The sequence below is a fragment of the Hyposmocoma kahamanoa genome, unplaced genomic scaffold, assembly GCF_003589595.1.
Source record: "Hyposmocoma kahamanoa isolate Upper Pololo Valley unplaced genomic scaffold, ASM358959v1 87, whole genome shotgun sequence".
In the NCBI taxonomy this organism is placed as follows: domain Eukaryota; kingdom Metazoa; phylum Arthropoda; class Insecta; order Lepidoptera; family Cosmopterigidae; genus Hyposmocoma; species Hyposmocoma kahamanoa.
In genome coordinates, this window is record NW_020654422.1 from 13,452,231 (window position 1) to 13,468,761 (window position 16,531).

The 16,531-nt window shown below is 35.7% G+C and overlaps 1 protein-coding gene across 2 annotated transcripts in view; it reads left to right on the forward strand.

Moving 5' to 3' along the window:
- The first annotated feature begins 7,407 nt into the window (after positions 1–7,407).
- Positions 7,408–16,531, forward strand: part of LOC113235088 (sodium/hydrogen exchanger 9B1-like) — a 77,437-nt gene continuing 68,313 nt past the window's right edge. For both annotated transcript variants that reach the window (XM_026470655.1, XM_026470656.1), the window contains exon 1: positions 7,408–7,591. In XM_026470655.1, the coding sequence (XP_026326440.1) occupies positions 7,575–7,591 (17 nt within the window). In that variant the 5' untranslated portion in view covers positions 7,408–7,574. The remainder of the gene's footprint in view (positions 7,592–16,531) is intronic.

Below are 16,531 nucleotides of genomic sequence, written 5' to 3' on the forward strand. Positions count from 1 at the left end.
CGACGATATTGGTGGTAATTTTAATGAGATAGTTTATGTCTGCCGTTTTACGCCGCAATTCAAAGGGAAGTATATGGTGTTTTTTGCAGATATCTAAATAGTTTGAAGAGCGATAAGGCTGATTAATTTTAAGACATAAGTAACGAATAAATTTTTTGCTGAATTCTTTCAATACGCGAAATATAAATGTTGTACATTGGATGTTATATAAGCGGGTTGTATCTAGAATATCTTCCTAGTAAAATTTTTAATAAGTAATTGGTTCAATATTAGTAGAGACGAATTCCATGAGCCCAAACACGACAATTCTACTACAAGTATTTGAGGGGTTGGGTAGACTCAAATAAATATTTTTTAATTTTTTTTTTACAAGTAGCAGTAGAACTTCTTGTAACAGAGATCATTCAGGGTAATAAGAAGTAATGTCAGCATTACTGGTGTTCCGGTTTTGAAGGTTAAGAGTGCTGGTGAAATTACAGGCTTATGGGATTTGCCAACTTATGTCTCAGGGTGACGGGCACAATGGCAGTGCCCCTTAGATCTTTGCGATTTAAAGCTCTGAGTGGCACTGTAACTGTTATGGACAGGCATGTACAGTTTACCATCAGACGCATGACTTCTTCGTCCTGTCATTTAATATTGTATATAAAAAAAACATTTTATGACTGAGATCCCTAGACTAACTTGGAAAAGAGCTGATGATCTTTAACCAGCTGTTTAAAGATCATCAGGCCATCAAACATAACTTTAATACTTGTGTAATTTGTAGAAAAATTGATTCTATAAAAAAAACTATTAAGGTTTTTTGTATTGAGAAACATAATTTTTTCGTGCGTGGTATAGTTCCAATAAATTTCTATCAAAACATCCATCTCTAAGGAAAATTTTGGTATTTATCATGTCAAAGTCAAATAATCATTCTTTCCATGTACACGTCATTTTATTAACTGCTCGGTCACTACGCTGACCTCCCTTTTTTTACGGGATGGGAAATCTTTATAGATAGAGAACGAGCAAGAAACTAGGGATTGCGCTTTACAAATAAATATATATGATATATGGAATACACTTTGAATCATAATTATGTGGAACCTAGACTCGTGTTGTCTTACCATACCTCTTTATCTAACACATAAGTACTCCTCAATTTTGTAATATGACTTTCCATTAAAATACTTTTAACGTAAGTTTATTTGTTAACACAATACACGATGTTTTCTATTTATCTTTACAGTTACGGTTGTTACAATTTTTAATTTACACTAAAATGAATAAATTGTTTCATTAGAAACTTGTGTATTATGTTAAAAAAATAAAAATTATGCTACTCGAATTTTTTTTTTCCTTTGATTGCTAAAACATTTGCCTTGTATCATAGTATGCCTTTGATTTCAATACCTTGACCATTACGGTAGAAATTCCAGTTCGTGGCCGAGTCAAATCTGGTTTGGTGTCGTGGCAACCAAATTAACATGATTTAGTAGAATTTATTATTATCAGTCGGTAGGCGACATAAATTAATGCTTACTGTGCAAAAATGAAAGTCGTATCCATTGATTATCAATGTAATAACGTTAAAAACCTCTGCTGTAAAATTTGGTTTCGTGTAGATACGCGCCTTTTACCAACGCTAGTTACGCGGCTTTGCACTATCCCGGACGATATATTTATACATTATAAATAGTTTTACGAAGACTCTGAACCCTTAAAGGATTTAAACTGTGTCACATCTGACAAACTGAAATTAAGTATTGTTCAAATTATGTTGAAAACAAAACGAAATAAATCTTTTATCACTATAAAAATAATATATGTTCAAGCAACGCATTTTCACTTGTTTAAGCGTTATTTTGTACGTAAATGTCGGTAAGTACCATAAGAACCGATATTCATGACACAAAGTTTTATTTGCATGAGAAATTAGATCAGGTTATATAGATTCAAATTTTAAGTACGAACTGTTTCTGAAATATTGTGGTGTATTGTTCAGTTTATTACAAAGGTTTGTTGTGCACGCACGCCGTGATAGAGATAAAGAGGTAAGGTATTAAAGTACTCGTTTAAACTCACGTTTTTGCACGTAATCAGTATTTAAATTTGAATCTAACTATCTAAGGTGATCATGACAAATTTTAGTTAAACACTTAATAATCCCTTCTACGTCGGTTTTTCCTGTCAAACTGGATCAATTTTAAGTTCGTTGTTCGGTGGTCTACCACCAACGAACTTGAATCTATTTCAAAGTGACTTGTGAAATTCCTCCCGGGAGTTCTCACGATGTTTTCTTTACTGAAAAAACAAGTGACAATTAAAAATTGAACCACCACTCAACTCTGGCAGAGGCCGTGGGTTCGAATCCGGACTCGCACCTTTAAGTTTATTTGCGAAATTTTATTTGAAGTTACGAAACCTGCACGTCGAAGAAGGTTTACAACTCTCGAAAAACTTGTGATGTTCCCAACCCGCATTGGATCAGCGCGCGCGGCGGAATATGGCCTAAATACTCGCCTGACAGGAGACCTGTGCTCAGCGGTGGGACGTATGGATTAATGGTGGTGGTAGTGAAGGTGGATTCAAAATTACAATGAAATGTATAAGTGAATAAGGGCCGAGAACGTTATACTATAAAATCAAGACTTCTTACTACAACACTGTTTGTATCGCTCGTATTTGTGGTTAGAGTTTCCCTAAACCATTTCTTTTATTATTTATACTAATTTATTCACTTTTGCCCACGCTAGGGTAATTAGTCTTGAAGCTGAAATACTTTGAAATTTTACTGTTTAATAGTCAGTTTCTATTGAAAAAAGTGAGCAAGATATCCAGAAAGTTACTTTTTAAATACCTGAGAAGTCTATAAATCGACAGCAAACACACAGGCGTCTTTATCTTTAATCAAACGGCCTTCATAATTTACTTCGTGTAAAATTTATATCCGTACATAATTCCAGTCCATAATTTGATTGAATTCCTTATGATTCCGTTTTTCCGTATGTGTAGTGTATCATAATAATGGCTATTATACTTGCATCAACAATGATCGAAACTATTTACGCAAGTAAAAATTTTATTTATACCGTGACGTAGTTGTGCATTCACATTTGTCGATGTATGTGTACCTATATAGATATGGAGACCTACAAGCATTCTTCTGATTGTATCAGTTTTACTAAAAAGGTGTTAGAGAAGATTACCTATACTCTAGACGCGCGAGATACATAAATTTCCTTCATGTTCAAAACTATTTTTTTCATGACAAGTAACGGAACGAATAAGTCTAGCACTTATTGCTATAAATCGCAAAGATTTGAAGCATACTGCTCCCATCACCCTGAGACAGACAGAGTCCCATGTGCATGTAATTTCATCGGCACCATTAACCCTTCAAAACCGGAACCCAGTAATGTAAATATCACTTGGCGGTAGAAATAGGTAAGGTGGCAGAACTTCCCAGGACTAACTCTTTCACGACCTCTACTGCTAATACTACTGAATACTTGATAAAAATAAGACATTTCACGGATTTAAAACGCGTTTTGACGCAAAAAAGCATTTTAAATATGTTTAATTATTTAGATGTGTGTAATAAATTTTAATCTATACATAATTTTAATAATCTTTCACGGGATGTGAGTAATTCGTTTCCAACGATTCTGAAAAAATATAGTTTTTGAGTTAATACACTATTTTATTAACAGTGCGATATTATTTTTTAATTTAATATTATAGGTGTTATTCGCGTACTCAGGCATTAAAATTTATGTGGTTTAAAAGCTAAAGACAATCTACCGCCGACTGTATGATTTTATATAAGTAATTATAGAACAATATAACAATTAATCATTAATTTCCCGTAGTTTAGAAATATGTAAACAATTACCGCCTTCCAGGTCGAACCTTGCAAGCCCCTAATGATTCGGCTAAAGAATCTAAACTCTCTAAAATATAATATTTAAAAAGCTAGTTACAGTTAATAGATTAACGAAACTTTAGAACAGAAAGGGCATAAATGACAAACTACGAAGTTTACTGGACGAATGGAATACAAAATTTAAAAAACTTTCCATTTATTTTACCTTTCTAACAATTTTCATATAAAATAGCTTACATTGAAGAATTTACTTTAATGAAATGTCATAGAAATGTAACCCAAAGCAATAATTTGAAAGATGGCAACAATTTAAGCCCAAAAAAATGTTTAGCATGTCTAACGTTAACGTTAACGTTAACGTTAACGTAACGCTTTTGTTGAGTAGCTTGCCTAACGTCATTTTTTAAAAGATACCATTTGGAGAGTGTATGCTAGTACTCATTATTTTATCCCGCCCGCCTCTTTCCGCGACTGCTTAACCAAAAGTGGCTTTCGTCTTTTTATGGTAGATATTTCTCCAACATGCAAGAAGCCTTTTTCTTATACAGGGAATACACGAATAGCTAAGAAATGGAATTCCTTGCCGAGTTCTGTTCTTTTCATATCATACAAATTATCAGACATTTTCTAGGTGAATATGCGATTCTCGTGCACATCTTTAGACCTCTGAACAAAACAAATTTTCCCTAGTCAAAAAGTTGCTATATTTTAATTAATGATTATTATCAGTTTCAGTATTATATAGTATTATACTTGGGAAATATTTTTTTTATGATACCAACCAGGACGAACAAGTCGTGCACTTGATGGCAAGCGACACGCCTGTCTATAGCAGTTGCTACACAGAGGTTTAAATCGAAAAATCTGAGGGACCCTGCCAATGCGACCGTCACCCTCAGACATAAGTTGAAAAATCCACTGTTCCTGTAATTTCACCAGCACCCTTACCTTTCATAACCGGAAGGCAGTAATGCTCACATTACTGCATGGCGGCAGAAATAGGGAAGGTGGCAATAATACCCTGGACGAACTCTGACAGAAAGAGCTCTACTGCTACCAAAAGGAGACAAGGAAGGAGAAATCCTGCGTTTCAGAGAAGATTTGTATGATCTCTTGACGACGTGTTACGTCCTCTACCTACAATGAACGCTTTTCCACCATCCCCCGTGAAAATCGACAACTATATTCTGACACTGATTGCATAATACTACTTTTTCGCCAATCTTTTCAGGTGTGAAAATATTCTTTTGTCACTAAACAAAGCTAATACATATGTATAAGCGACAAAATCACATTGACATTAGATAGTCGCCACGTACATCTATGTTAATTTTACGTGTAGATATTTAACAAGGTGCATAATCGCGCAAGCGTTACTGTTTAGCGTTTTAAAACATTGTAAATTACAATTGCGACTATCAGCGCACAAATGGTGTAACCACATGAAATGCCTGTAGAAGATATTTATTACGAGGGATTTAATTTTAGTCAAATCCATTTTATATATTATTATATAATGTATTATGTGGGATTAGTTGTACTTTTTGTATTTAATTGGAGGTGTTTGTGTTAGTACGTTTGCTTAAAATCTGTCAAAGCCACGACTTTCAATTACTGATTGCAATGGTGATACATCACTAAAAAGATATTCATTTTTTATTAGGAGAACGTGACGAGTTAGAACCATGCCAAAAAATTACATACTCTTTACTCGTGTGCTTAATACTGGCAAGTTACATATAAACTGTCGTAAAAGTAGATTATTTGCTAATAAATTTGAAAATGGAACACCTCTTAAATCGATTTATATTTTATTATTTTTCGACGATGCTCTGGAGGGAATTATTTTTTTTTTTTTACATTCTCTAAGGAATTTATTCGCAACAATGAAGCTTACTTGACGTGATTTCCGTGTTATAATTCCTTATGAATACAAAAAGGTTTAAAGCCGCAAGAATGTTTTGAACTTTTAACCACAACTTTTGGTGCCTCTGTCTGTTCACGAGGTACAGTTTTCAATTGGTTCGTTGAATTTAAAAGAGTACGGGTAAGCTTTATAGAGGAGGCGAAATCAGATCCTCCCAACTGCGGTTACTCGAGAAAACTTCCAAGCTGTCGAAAAAAATATTCGGGAAAACTGGCAAATTACGTATATTTATATGCCTTTTATTATTATGACTTTGAACGAGAACTGAGCATTGGATCAGCAGCATTACATATTATTATTTACGGACAACTGTCTGTCCATAAACGTTGTTCGAGATGGGTTCCGCACAAAATTAACGATGGCAGAAACAACGTCTAGACAAATTCGACGTACGTATAGGTGACTTCGACACTGGCGAGAAAAAAAAATTATATAACGACAGGTGACAAAACATGGTTATATAACTATGATCCTAAAACAAAGCGGTATGGTGCTTTGAAGACGAGCCGACTCTAACGAAATGTTGCCGCGCACCAAGCACTTAGAAACTAATGATCAACAAATTTTTAAACTGACTTAAAAAAGGAGGAGGTTCTCAATTTGACAGTATGTTTTTTTTGTATGTACGCGATAATTCCGGCATTTGTGAACCGATTTTGATGATTCTTTTTTTGTTAGGGAAAGGGTACCTCAGTAGTGGTCTCATTTACATTTGAAGAAAATATTCCACCTCTAAGGGTGGCAAACTTGGGGATGAATGGCTTTTGAAGTCGGTTTTCTTAGTACTGTGTACGGAGCTTATTCTGCAAGATTCGAGTTTGAAAAGGGCACATTGCTATTCTAGAGGACAAAGGGATAGTTAACTCCGAATAGCATGTAATAGTTTGTGCATGTGTTGTCATTTTGGTGTGACATGCGACCCAACTTTCCTCTCGAAGCGGCTCCTACAGCATCACGAAAACGCCGCTCCGCACACTTCTGTCAGAACACTCGACTATTTTCGTTAAAAAAATGTATCTATCCTGCTTCACCCACTATATTCCCCTGACCTATTACATTGTCATTTTTACCTCTTTAAAACAAAAGCCAGCGGTTTGAAAGAAGATGCCTTGACTGCTTATAACATTGAGATTTCTGAGACTCTAAGGAAGAGTGGTTATCGGTATTTTCCAAGTGATTTAGTCGAATGGAAAAGTGTATAAGTGTCTGTGGTGCATAATTTGAAAACATCGACACCTTTAATAAAGAATACATTTTACAATTTATGAAAATCTAATTTCTTTTGGCATGACCGTATATAATCAGTGTTTTATTTAGGGCCCCAAAAATCATGGATTTCGTTTTCTATTTCTTCTCCGAAGTATTGAAATATTATAGTTTTGTTTGCTAATTGACAAATTTCTTATTTGCCCATTGTCGCTTTTTCGGCAACCATCACAAAATGAGATTGAAATATTTGTGTTACCAGTATTTAGAGATAAAGAAACTACTTATAATATAACTACAAGAATATAAAGTACTAAAGTATTGAAACACTTAATATACTATCAAATCGACGCTATAAGTATTGCTGATGTTTACATTCGCATTCAGTATAATTGTTGCGCCAGCGTCTGATGATCTTCACGTTCGGATGACGATTGCGCTGCGAAAAGTTTATTATTCCATTTTTGAATTTTATTTTTCGTCTTAAAATTTAATTCTTCTGATTAATGTTTTTTAAAGTTTCCCAATATTTTCGTGTAAAAACTACGTTAAGGACTTTTTCTTCATACAATGGATTCTTTTGAAAGGTGATTATTTAGGTATTAAAATAAACTTGTGGTTTTTCCACAAGTGTGTAAGTGTGTGCTTATGATTGTTTTTGGTATTTCTTTAATATTTTGCGTACGTGTCTTGTCGGTAAGTCGAAACTTCTTTTCTTTCGGGTAAAGTATTAAAAAAATGCAATCACTCAAATCATGCAGTCGAAAAAGAACAGTGACTCTTTATTATAATACTCTAAAGTTTCATAGATTTGAATTCTTATAAGCTCAAACTGGCGATAATTATAATAATTATAATTTACTATGACAGTGAAGGAAAACTTTACAGGGCAATCTGCGATTTGAAACATGTTTGCAAATATTTTTATATTTCATGTATTCGTATACTAAAGGTCTTCTTAGGTACTATGTAAATGAAAGTCTAATCTTGTCATTAGGAATAGTGTGGAATTTATTAATTTTCTATGTAAGTGTACGATGAAACTTAAAACACTTATTATGTTGGTTATAACTGCCATGGATCTTTTTAAATTCAATACAAACATCTGGAATGTGTCGTTTTAGTGACTTGATTTTACCGGAACATGGCATGATTTCGAATCCAAATCATCAGCATTAGAAGAGCCATGTGTGTTTGTTTCATACAATAATTGAAGTTTGATCCTGTTTTGTACATTGACTAATCAAACTCAATGACATTCAGTAGACATGACCTAGAAACTAATATCGAGGTACTTGGTTTATTATTTTCAAGTCAAATTAATTTCAAAACTAAATTGACTCAAAAATAGGTAAATATTGACTTGACGGCGTCGATGGTCAAGTCCCAGGTTTGATTTCCTGCCGGGTCAGTGTAAATACAAACTTTTCTAATTGTCTCGGATCTGGGTGTTTCTGGTACCGTCGTAGTTTCCGATTTCCATAACACAAGTGCTTTAGTTACTTAGATTGCGATCAGAGCAATGTATGTGATGTTATCTACTGTTTCTTTATTTATTTATTCTTACTAAATGCCAATGTCTTAAGGCGAGTCACAGGAGGAGAAGGAGGAAAAATTGTTTTGCTAGATGAAATTGTTCCGGTATTTTCTGTTAAATTACTGTCTTACAAAAAATAGACGATATTGTCTAAGGTATGGCCTAATTTGTTACACGATATGTACGGATGTACTTCGACCGACATATTATAAAATCCTGAAAACAGGTTAAAATAAGCGTCTAAAATGTATTATTTAAGAACAAAAACTGTGCATATTATTTTTATATGGAGACATTTCTCGTAGGAAATGAAACTATTCTTTTTTATCTAAATCAATAAAGTTGCAATAAATGCAATAAAATTTAAATAAATAAATTAAGATGTTTTTTTAATTTCAATGACCTCTCGCAGCATTCTAGGTACAGGATTTCTTTTGCAAGGACCTGGGGTTTTGTCGAACTTAATTGAGTGTGCAGGTTTAGCCATGACATGCTCGCAGACTGCAGACTTACGCGGCGGTGTTTGACATCAACTAATAATGTTCTTTAATGCGAGTACAAATACGAAGTATTGTAGTACGTCGTCTGTTCAATATAAAAGAGACCGCACTCGCAGTGAAGCTTGTAAACTCCTGCATCCTGTAAGGGGATGTTACATTTGACGGGTCTCAGGAACTGACAAATCTTCCTCAGGGACTTAAAAAGGTCTTGACAGACACACGCCTGAAGACCTTCCAATCTTGCCTGTAACACATCTCACATAAGGTGAAATGGCAGGTCTTTGCTCGACTGTTGATGCCTTCAGACGGCGTCTGTGGCATAGGAGTGGAATCTTCAGCTTGTTTGCACTTGCTTTATATGTTGAAGTTTCGGCCACATGATTACTGTCGCAGACGCCATGTACTCTCTGAAACTGGCTAGGATGGTGATGGGAATAACCATTGAGGTACCTATCTGTATGGGTTTTCTTTCGACATACAGTATGCCTAAAGTGTTATTGGGATTTAATTTGACTAAAATATCTAAGAAATCTAAAGTACCTACTAGAATTCTTTTGTTCCATGGTAAACCGGAGCTTATTACCTAAGGAGATTAAGATGGTGCAAGAATATCTTTTAGTAATATTGTGAAAGTATCATCAACGTACTTTTTGAACATCTTCGTCACAGCTTCAGCAGCTTCGACAGTTTTAAGTTTTAAGTTTTAAGTACTACTGAGAACCTGCCAAAAGTTGATTTTCAACAGAAGCCCAGCGGTTCAACAATACGCCGCGACACCCGCTGATCCGTCAGTCGCCATCGGGCGCTCGTCGACGATGGATATATGTCAAATTTTCTCTGCCTGTTCTTATTTTATTCATATTATTGTCAGCGTGCGGGTTGCGGGACGTGAGGGGCGGTCCCCCCGTACATCGTCCCCTGAAATATATGAATCTCGTTGAAATACCTCGCCTTAAGAAAATAGAGAATTAAAAATAGATTTTGTGTAGATTTTGTAAAACCATCACAACTTTACATCCACACATCAACGATAACACTGTAGGGCTACAAGACAGGGAACGACTTGCGCAAAAGCAACACAAAGTGCGAGATACTGCTATTCTCTCATATAGGTCTCGCGCTACTGGAATCAAAATCAAATTACGAAATATAACTACGGCGCGCGGCTGAGACGGTCTTTAAACTGCTGTTGTAAATTTGCCACAAATGTATCGTCAATAGTAGGTACTGTTCAATTAGTCATACCCTACCATATGACGTACTGTCCGACCAATTTACGTTGTTATTTATCCAGTTGTTTCAAAATAATTACTTATTAATAACAAAAATTATATACATTTATCATTACTAGTCAAGGTTAGGTTTGTGTTTGTTTAAATGTAGTACTTGTTGTCTCTTGTTGTATTTTGAAAAAATGAGAATTGACATTAACCACGTTCCTTTCCCTCATTTATTTTACGGTGTATGCTTTATAATTATGAAACCAATCTAAATAGTCAATTATAAAATTTAAGTCTTACAATAAACAACATAGAATCTAGATATAAAAGGAACATCGCACAACACAAAATTCAATCACTTTTAACCGACTCGAAAAAAGGAAATTCTAAATTCGTGTTTTGTTTGTGTGTTTTGGTGTTTTTTTTCTTTTTTCGTATGTATGTCACGCGATTACTTCGACATTTTTTATAAACAAGTGAAAAACAAGTACACGGAATTCGACAACCTAAGAACTCGATTTGTTATGCAGTATTACCTAATTTTCATGCATTTTTCAGAATCTTCCCTACCTTTTGTCCGTTCAATCCGGCCTTGCACAATCCACGACGTGACGAGAGTCCGCCTGCAATTCCGCAATATATTTCACGATTCTCCAAACCCAAAGTACTGGCTCGCCAATATGCACCTATCGCACCTGTGGCATTCACACGCCGATCTTTAACACCACTTACTCCTTCAACAATTGATTATAATGTAATGTACCTGTAGGGCCAGCACGATAGGGCGCAACCTGCGCGAGAGCGACATAAAGGGTGAGACGTCTATGCGAGACTCGCAGTATCTCGCGCTTTATGTCGCTCTCACGCAAGTCGCGCGCTGTTGTGCTAGCCCTACTGAATAGGTAATGGTTCCATTCAAATTTAGGTGGCAAATTAGCTAATCAACCACTTTCCGTTAATCGATTTCAATTTCATAAATTTTTGAAGTCCATTTTTTTATAAAAAAGTTCGCATTCCAGAACCCGCACGCTGACAAATAAGTCTCAATTTTTGTTAAGAACAGGCAAGAAAGCTATATCGTTTTTAACTCGATAACATTGTCAAATTGCTTCTCGTAGAAGTATAATAAACATATTCTTCATTCTTCGAGGTTCTTGCCGGACACGTAATCTAAATTTCATGGTGCTCGTTTTTTTTATGATAACAACTAATAATAAATTTTGATAAGTAACAACTTACAATGAATTAATCCTTACAATTTACCCTTTCAATTGGCATCATAAAAATACAGATATACTTTTGTGATATACTTTTGGTAGGTTCCATTCCCAAATGAGGCAGGATTTTTTTTTAATCTTTGAATGCAATTACTTAGTTTAATAATGTCACCATGAAGCAAAATATTCTATCTACAACATTTAAAGCATTTTCCTTCCGTGTACCATAACCATGTGACTCCTTGTATATACTACGAGTATATACAGCGCCATAGCATGTAACGCCTGAGCAAAAACGAATAGCAAAACTTTGTATATGATTGCGAACCCGTAAATGACTAACAGCGTTTGCTGTAAAATTAAATTTTAAAATATGACAGTATAGGGTACTCCGTTTCGCTATATGGATCTCAAAAACCAACTACGGGCTTTACAGCTGCTTTTCCATAGACAAGTATCATCAACAACGACGTACTGACAAAATTCAATTATTTATATACTTACTACTTGCCGTAGCGCTTATATTGAATCAATACAAGTACTGAATAAAACTTTCTGAGCGCGAAAGAGTACCATCTACGTTTGTCCCGCCTATTGAGAGTCTTCCTCCTGGACACGAATTGCCATGGCCGATGTGGACGTTTTTGAATAGGCTTCGAACTCAGGTTGGTCGGAGCAAGGACAATTTGTTCATGTGGGGGTTTTCGGATGGTTCCAGTCTGGACTGCTTGTGCGGTACGACTCAAACAATGGCTCATCTCATATCGTGAATTAATACCTGTACGCTTGATGATTTAATGGCGGCTGCTAGTGACGCGGTCGGCGTGGCTAAGTTCTGGGCCACTATAGTAATTATACTATAGTAGTATGTTATCGATACGATTAGAAGAAGAACTAACTTCTACTTATTTGTTATGATAGGGGTTTGTTAAGATTATTTCAATGAGTTGTTATTATTTGTTATCCATTGATTCGCGTAACAAATAAAAATTTCACACATTCCAGGACTATAATGTCGTAAATATTTTTTTCCTAGTGGCCTCTGTCATTGATTATATTGTGAGATTATGCATTAGCTATTTACCCGTTGATATAGCATTACATACCTCATCCTATAAGGAAGAGACGTGTAAAAATGTATAGAGTGCGGTATACCAACAAGAGCATCGTTGTGTTTAATAACACAGTAGAATAAAATTATTTCGGGAAATGGACGTTAACGTGTAACGGTAGTGATTTTGTTTAATTCTTATTAAATTAACAAGTGATATGTTATAGTGAACTATTTCCACGTTGTGTGTTCCAGAAAAATATATAATTATTTGAATACTACAGCATCATTTGACGAACGTGTACACGTACAGTGAGTTGCATAAACATATAAAAGGTCAAAATTCTCTGATAAAAATTCTGCAAACATATTGTGGAGTTTAAAAAATGCGTTCCGGTTTTGAACGTTCCGGGTGCTGGTGAAATTACACATTTGCACATGGGACTTTTCAACTTATGTCTCAGAGTGACGGGCGCAGAGGCAGTGCCTCTCTGATCTTTGTCTTGTCGTTATGGGTAGGTGTGTCGCTTACCACCAGGCGCACGACTTGTTCGTCCCATCATTTGGTTTCATAAAAAAGTGACAATTTCCTAAGCTTGAAATCTGTGTGAACTTGGCGATACCGTTAAATCTGTAGACTTTAAGTAGTAGTTGACAAAACTTTTATCTATTTGTTTTTTATCATGCCCAAAAAATTCCATACAAAATTTCGGATAATCCAGTTCATTAGAATGCACTTTTCATGACGATAATTGCTATTCAAATAGATTACTTAACACCTACACGGCCTTTGCATTCATGCGATTATACTGTTTACATACCATTATAATGAACACTTATGACTTACAATTTCAGCACGACATTTCCTATTTAGTTGATTTGTTGACACGATAATTTTGACGGGTTGTTAATTTGTTGAACTTGTTAATTGAAGTTACTCAAAATTAGATATTATTATATTCATATGATGCTAATATGATTACGAGACAATGAATTTGTTTACTAAATATACATGTGTTCATGTAGATCCCGTTGGGGCAGTGCAAGATTTAACAATTTGAAAGAGGAACATAAGCAATTACTTACTTACATTGCAATAATAATTTAACTCTTGACATAACATTATAGCATTGTTTATAATAATAAAGCATTTATTTCGGAATCTCGTGCACAGTATTAGTAACAAATTCTCTTAAAACCAGTGTTAGTAGTTAAAAAAAAAATTATATCCTGTTGTGGAGCTGCACACAATGCTGTAATATTAGTCCCAGCGGTCTATGAACACACTCAATAGTTCGTTGGTGCTACCACGAGGTGGGTTAGCCTATGTATATAATCCAAAGTATAACAACAACAACAAACAAGGTAATAGGAACATTTTTAGTATTTGAAGTTATATCATATATATATCCTTAAAGGCGCTTTGTCGTCGAGTTGCGGAAACCAGCCCGTTGCACCAAGTACCAAGTACCAAGTATATCCTTAAAGTCTAAGAAACTACTTACTCGGATTGGTCTGTAAAAAAATGTTCTACAGATTAATCGCATTTTTAATGAGCATTTGTTTTAAATATTTTAAAAGTTATGTATTTGTTATTGCTTTTGATTTTTATTGGGAATTTATTATAATTTTTTATCAATATGGAATGTAGGCTGTTACTGATTAATTTTAATTTAGAAAAAGGTACTTCCAATTTATATTTATTCTTTCGTTACGTTTATTATCTAATAACAAAGTCATATTTTTACGTGTAATTTACATGATTCGAGTATAAATTATAATTGAGGTTAGGGTTAACAAATTATGTTTTATAAAATGAGATCGTCATGAGTCTATTTGATCTATGTTGGACAGGATTCTAATGTATATTTTTTGAATTACAAAAATATCTTTTAAATTTATGCTGTTACCCTACAATATTACACTGTATTGGAGCCATGGAAATGCATACGCATAGTACGTATTTAAGACCGTTTTAATTATGTCATTCTCTTTAAATGGAACATTGTCTAAGTGTCTGATTTCCAGTCCATATTATTGTCTATCATAATACCTTTGTCTTGTAAATGGGGAAATGCTATATGTGTACCCTCCAGCTCGAAGGTTATGTGGGACTGATCCAAATGTAGGGTATACCCACTTTTAATACCTCCGGCGTACCCTCTTGGCCGGGTGTAGTGGGCGCCATGGGATTGCGCAGATTCACCAGATTCACAGACCCGATCGCCCTGGCTGCTGTCAAGGTTCCCGCGTTTAAGAGGGGAGGGTCGGGCGCTTGACCCATCACCCCAGACGGGTGAGACCGTGCAATGTCAGCAAAGGATCCCCGTCCCTTGCCCGCTGGCCTCACTGGGGAAATAGGCGTGAAGTAATTCTTCCTCACCGCCGTTTCCGCTAGACTGCGTCTTGGCATATCCGCTCTTCATCCTCCCATGACTCCTCGCTGTTCAGCATTGGCGGTTACCACGTTTGGCAGCGACAGATCTCTCCCAATGTTCCCTACCAGAGTGTGGCGCTGCGCACTCCAGCGGTTGCACATCTCTAAAATATGCTGCGCCGTGGCCGTGTCGCCGCCGCACCCATAGCAGGGCGTTGAGGCCTCCCCCTTCTGGAAAAACACAGTTGTTTTTCCAGAGGAGGGAGACGCGACGATATATCAGTGATATATCGTCGGCGTATAGAATACATTAAAATTTGTTATTTATTAATTTTGGAAAACCGTTTATATCAGGAACAGTTTAGCTGGATTTACGTAATCATTGACAAATTTTCATACTGAAAAAGGAGATTTTGTACTGTATGTCTTACTGTTTCATATAAACGCAGATTTAGTAGCAGTAGATCTCTTTGTGAAAGAGCTCGTCCAGGGAAGTACTGCTATCTTAGCTATTTCTACCGCCAAGCCGTAATGTGAGCCTTACTGCGTTCCTGTTTTGAAGGGTAAGGGTGCTAGTGAAATTATAGGCACATGGGACATGTCAACTTATGTCACAGGGTGTCGGGCGCAATGGGAGTGCCCCTTAGATCTTTGCGATTTGAATATTTGAGTGGCACTGCAACTGTTATGGACAGGCGTGTAACTTACCATCAGGCGCACGACTTGTTCGTCCCGTCACTTGATATTATAAAAAAAATACTTTGTTTAGTAGAAAATGTGTTGTATAATACATTGCAGTTTATAAATTGCGCCCGCCGCCGCTTGCTGCAGCAGGAGCTTCGTTTTCATTTTTTGTTTAATCAAATGTTGTTTTATCTTGTAGAGAATAATGTTTATGTTGCATTTCATCATTTCAATGCCGCGTCGCGCAACCCGGCGGCGGCAATAAGAGGCAACCCTTAGACGTAAAAAAACCAGCGTACAAGCATGATCATTAAATAAAATTTGACAAAATGATACTCGTATGATATATCACTGACTTTTAACTGTATGATTTCAATAGTTACTATCTATACTTTGTGTCTGTTTCGCTAGATGGCGTTGGCCGTCAAAGTAGAAAATTATTAAAGATTTCTTTACTTCAAGTAATAAACGTCCAACTGTACAAATATTAAATTTAATGCTCTATTAAAATAACATGGTGCTTCAAGTGTTACTTTGATAAAGTAAAGAATGTAATTCTGGCTCGGCACGTCATCAGCCATAGTAGTCTAATCGATTGCCTCTCCTACCGCCTCTCAAGTAGTAGAATTTATGTAAGAAAATAGATTTGAAATTTACCACGACCTTTTCGGCGAATTAAAACATCGTGATGAAACCTGCAAGTCGAAGAAGGTCCAAAACCCACGGAAAACGTGTGAAGTTCCAACCCGCATTGGACCAATGTGGCGGCCTAAATCCTCGCCTCGCGAGACACGTGCCCAGCAGTGGGACGAATACACGAGTTAATGATGTTGACGATGACATTAAATTTTAAGAATTTCATATGTAGAGCAACCAAAGGCCCAGCCTTATCTCTGGTTCCTGGTCACTTACTTTTGAAATTTGAATTTATAGCGTTCAGG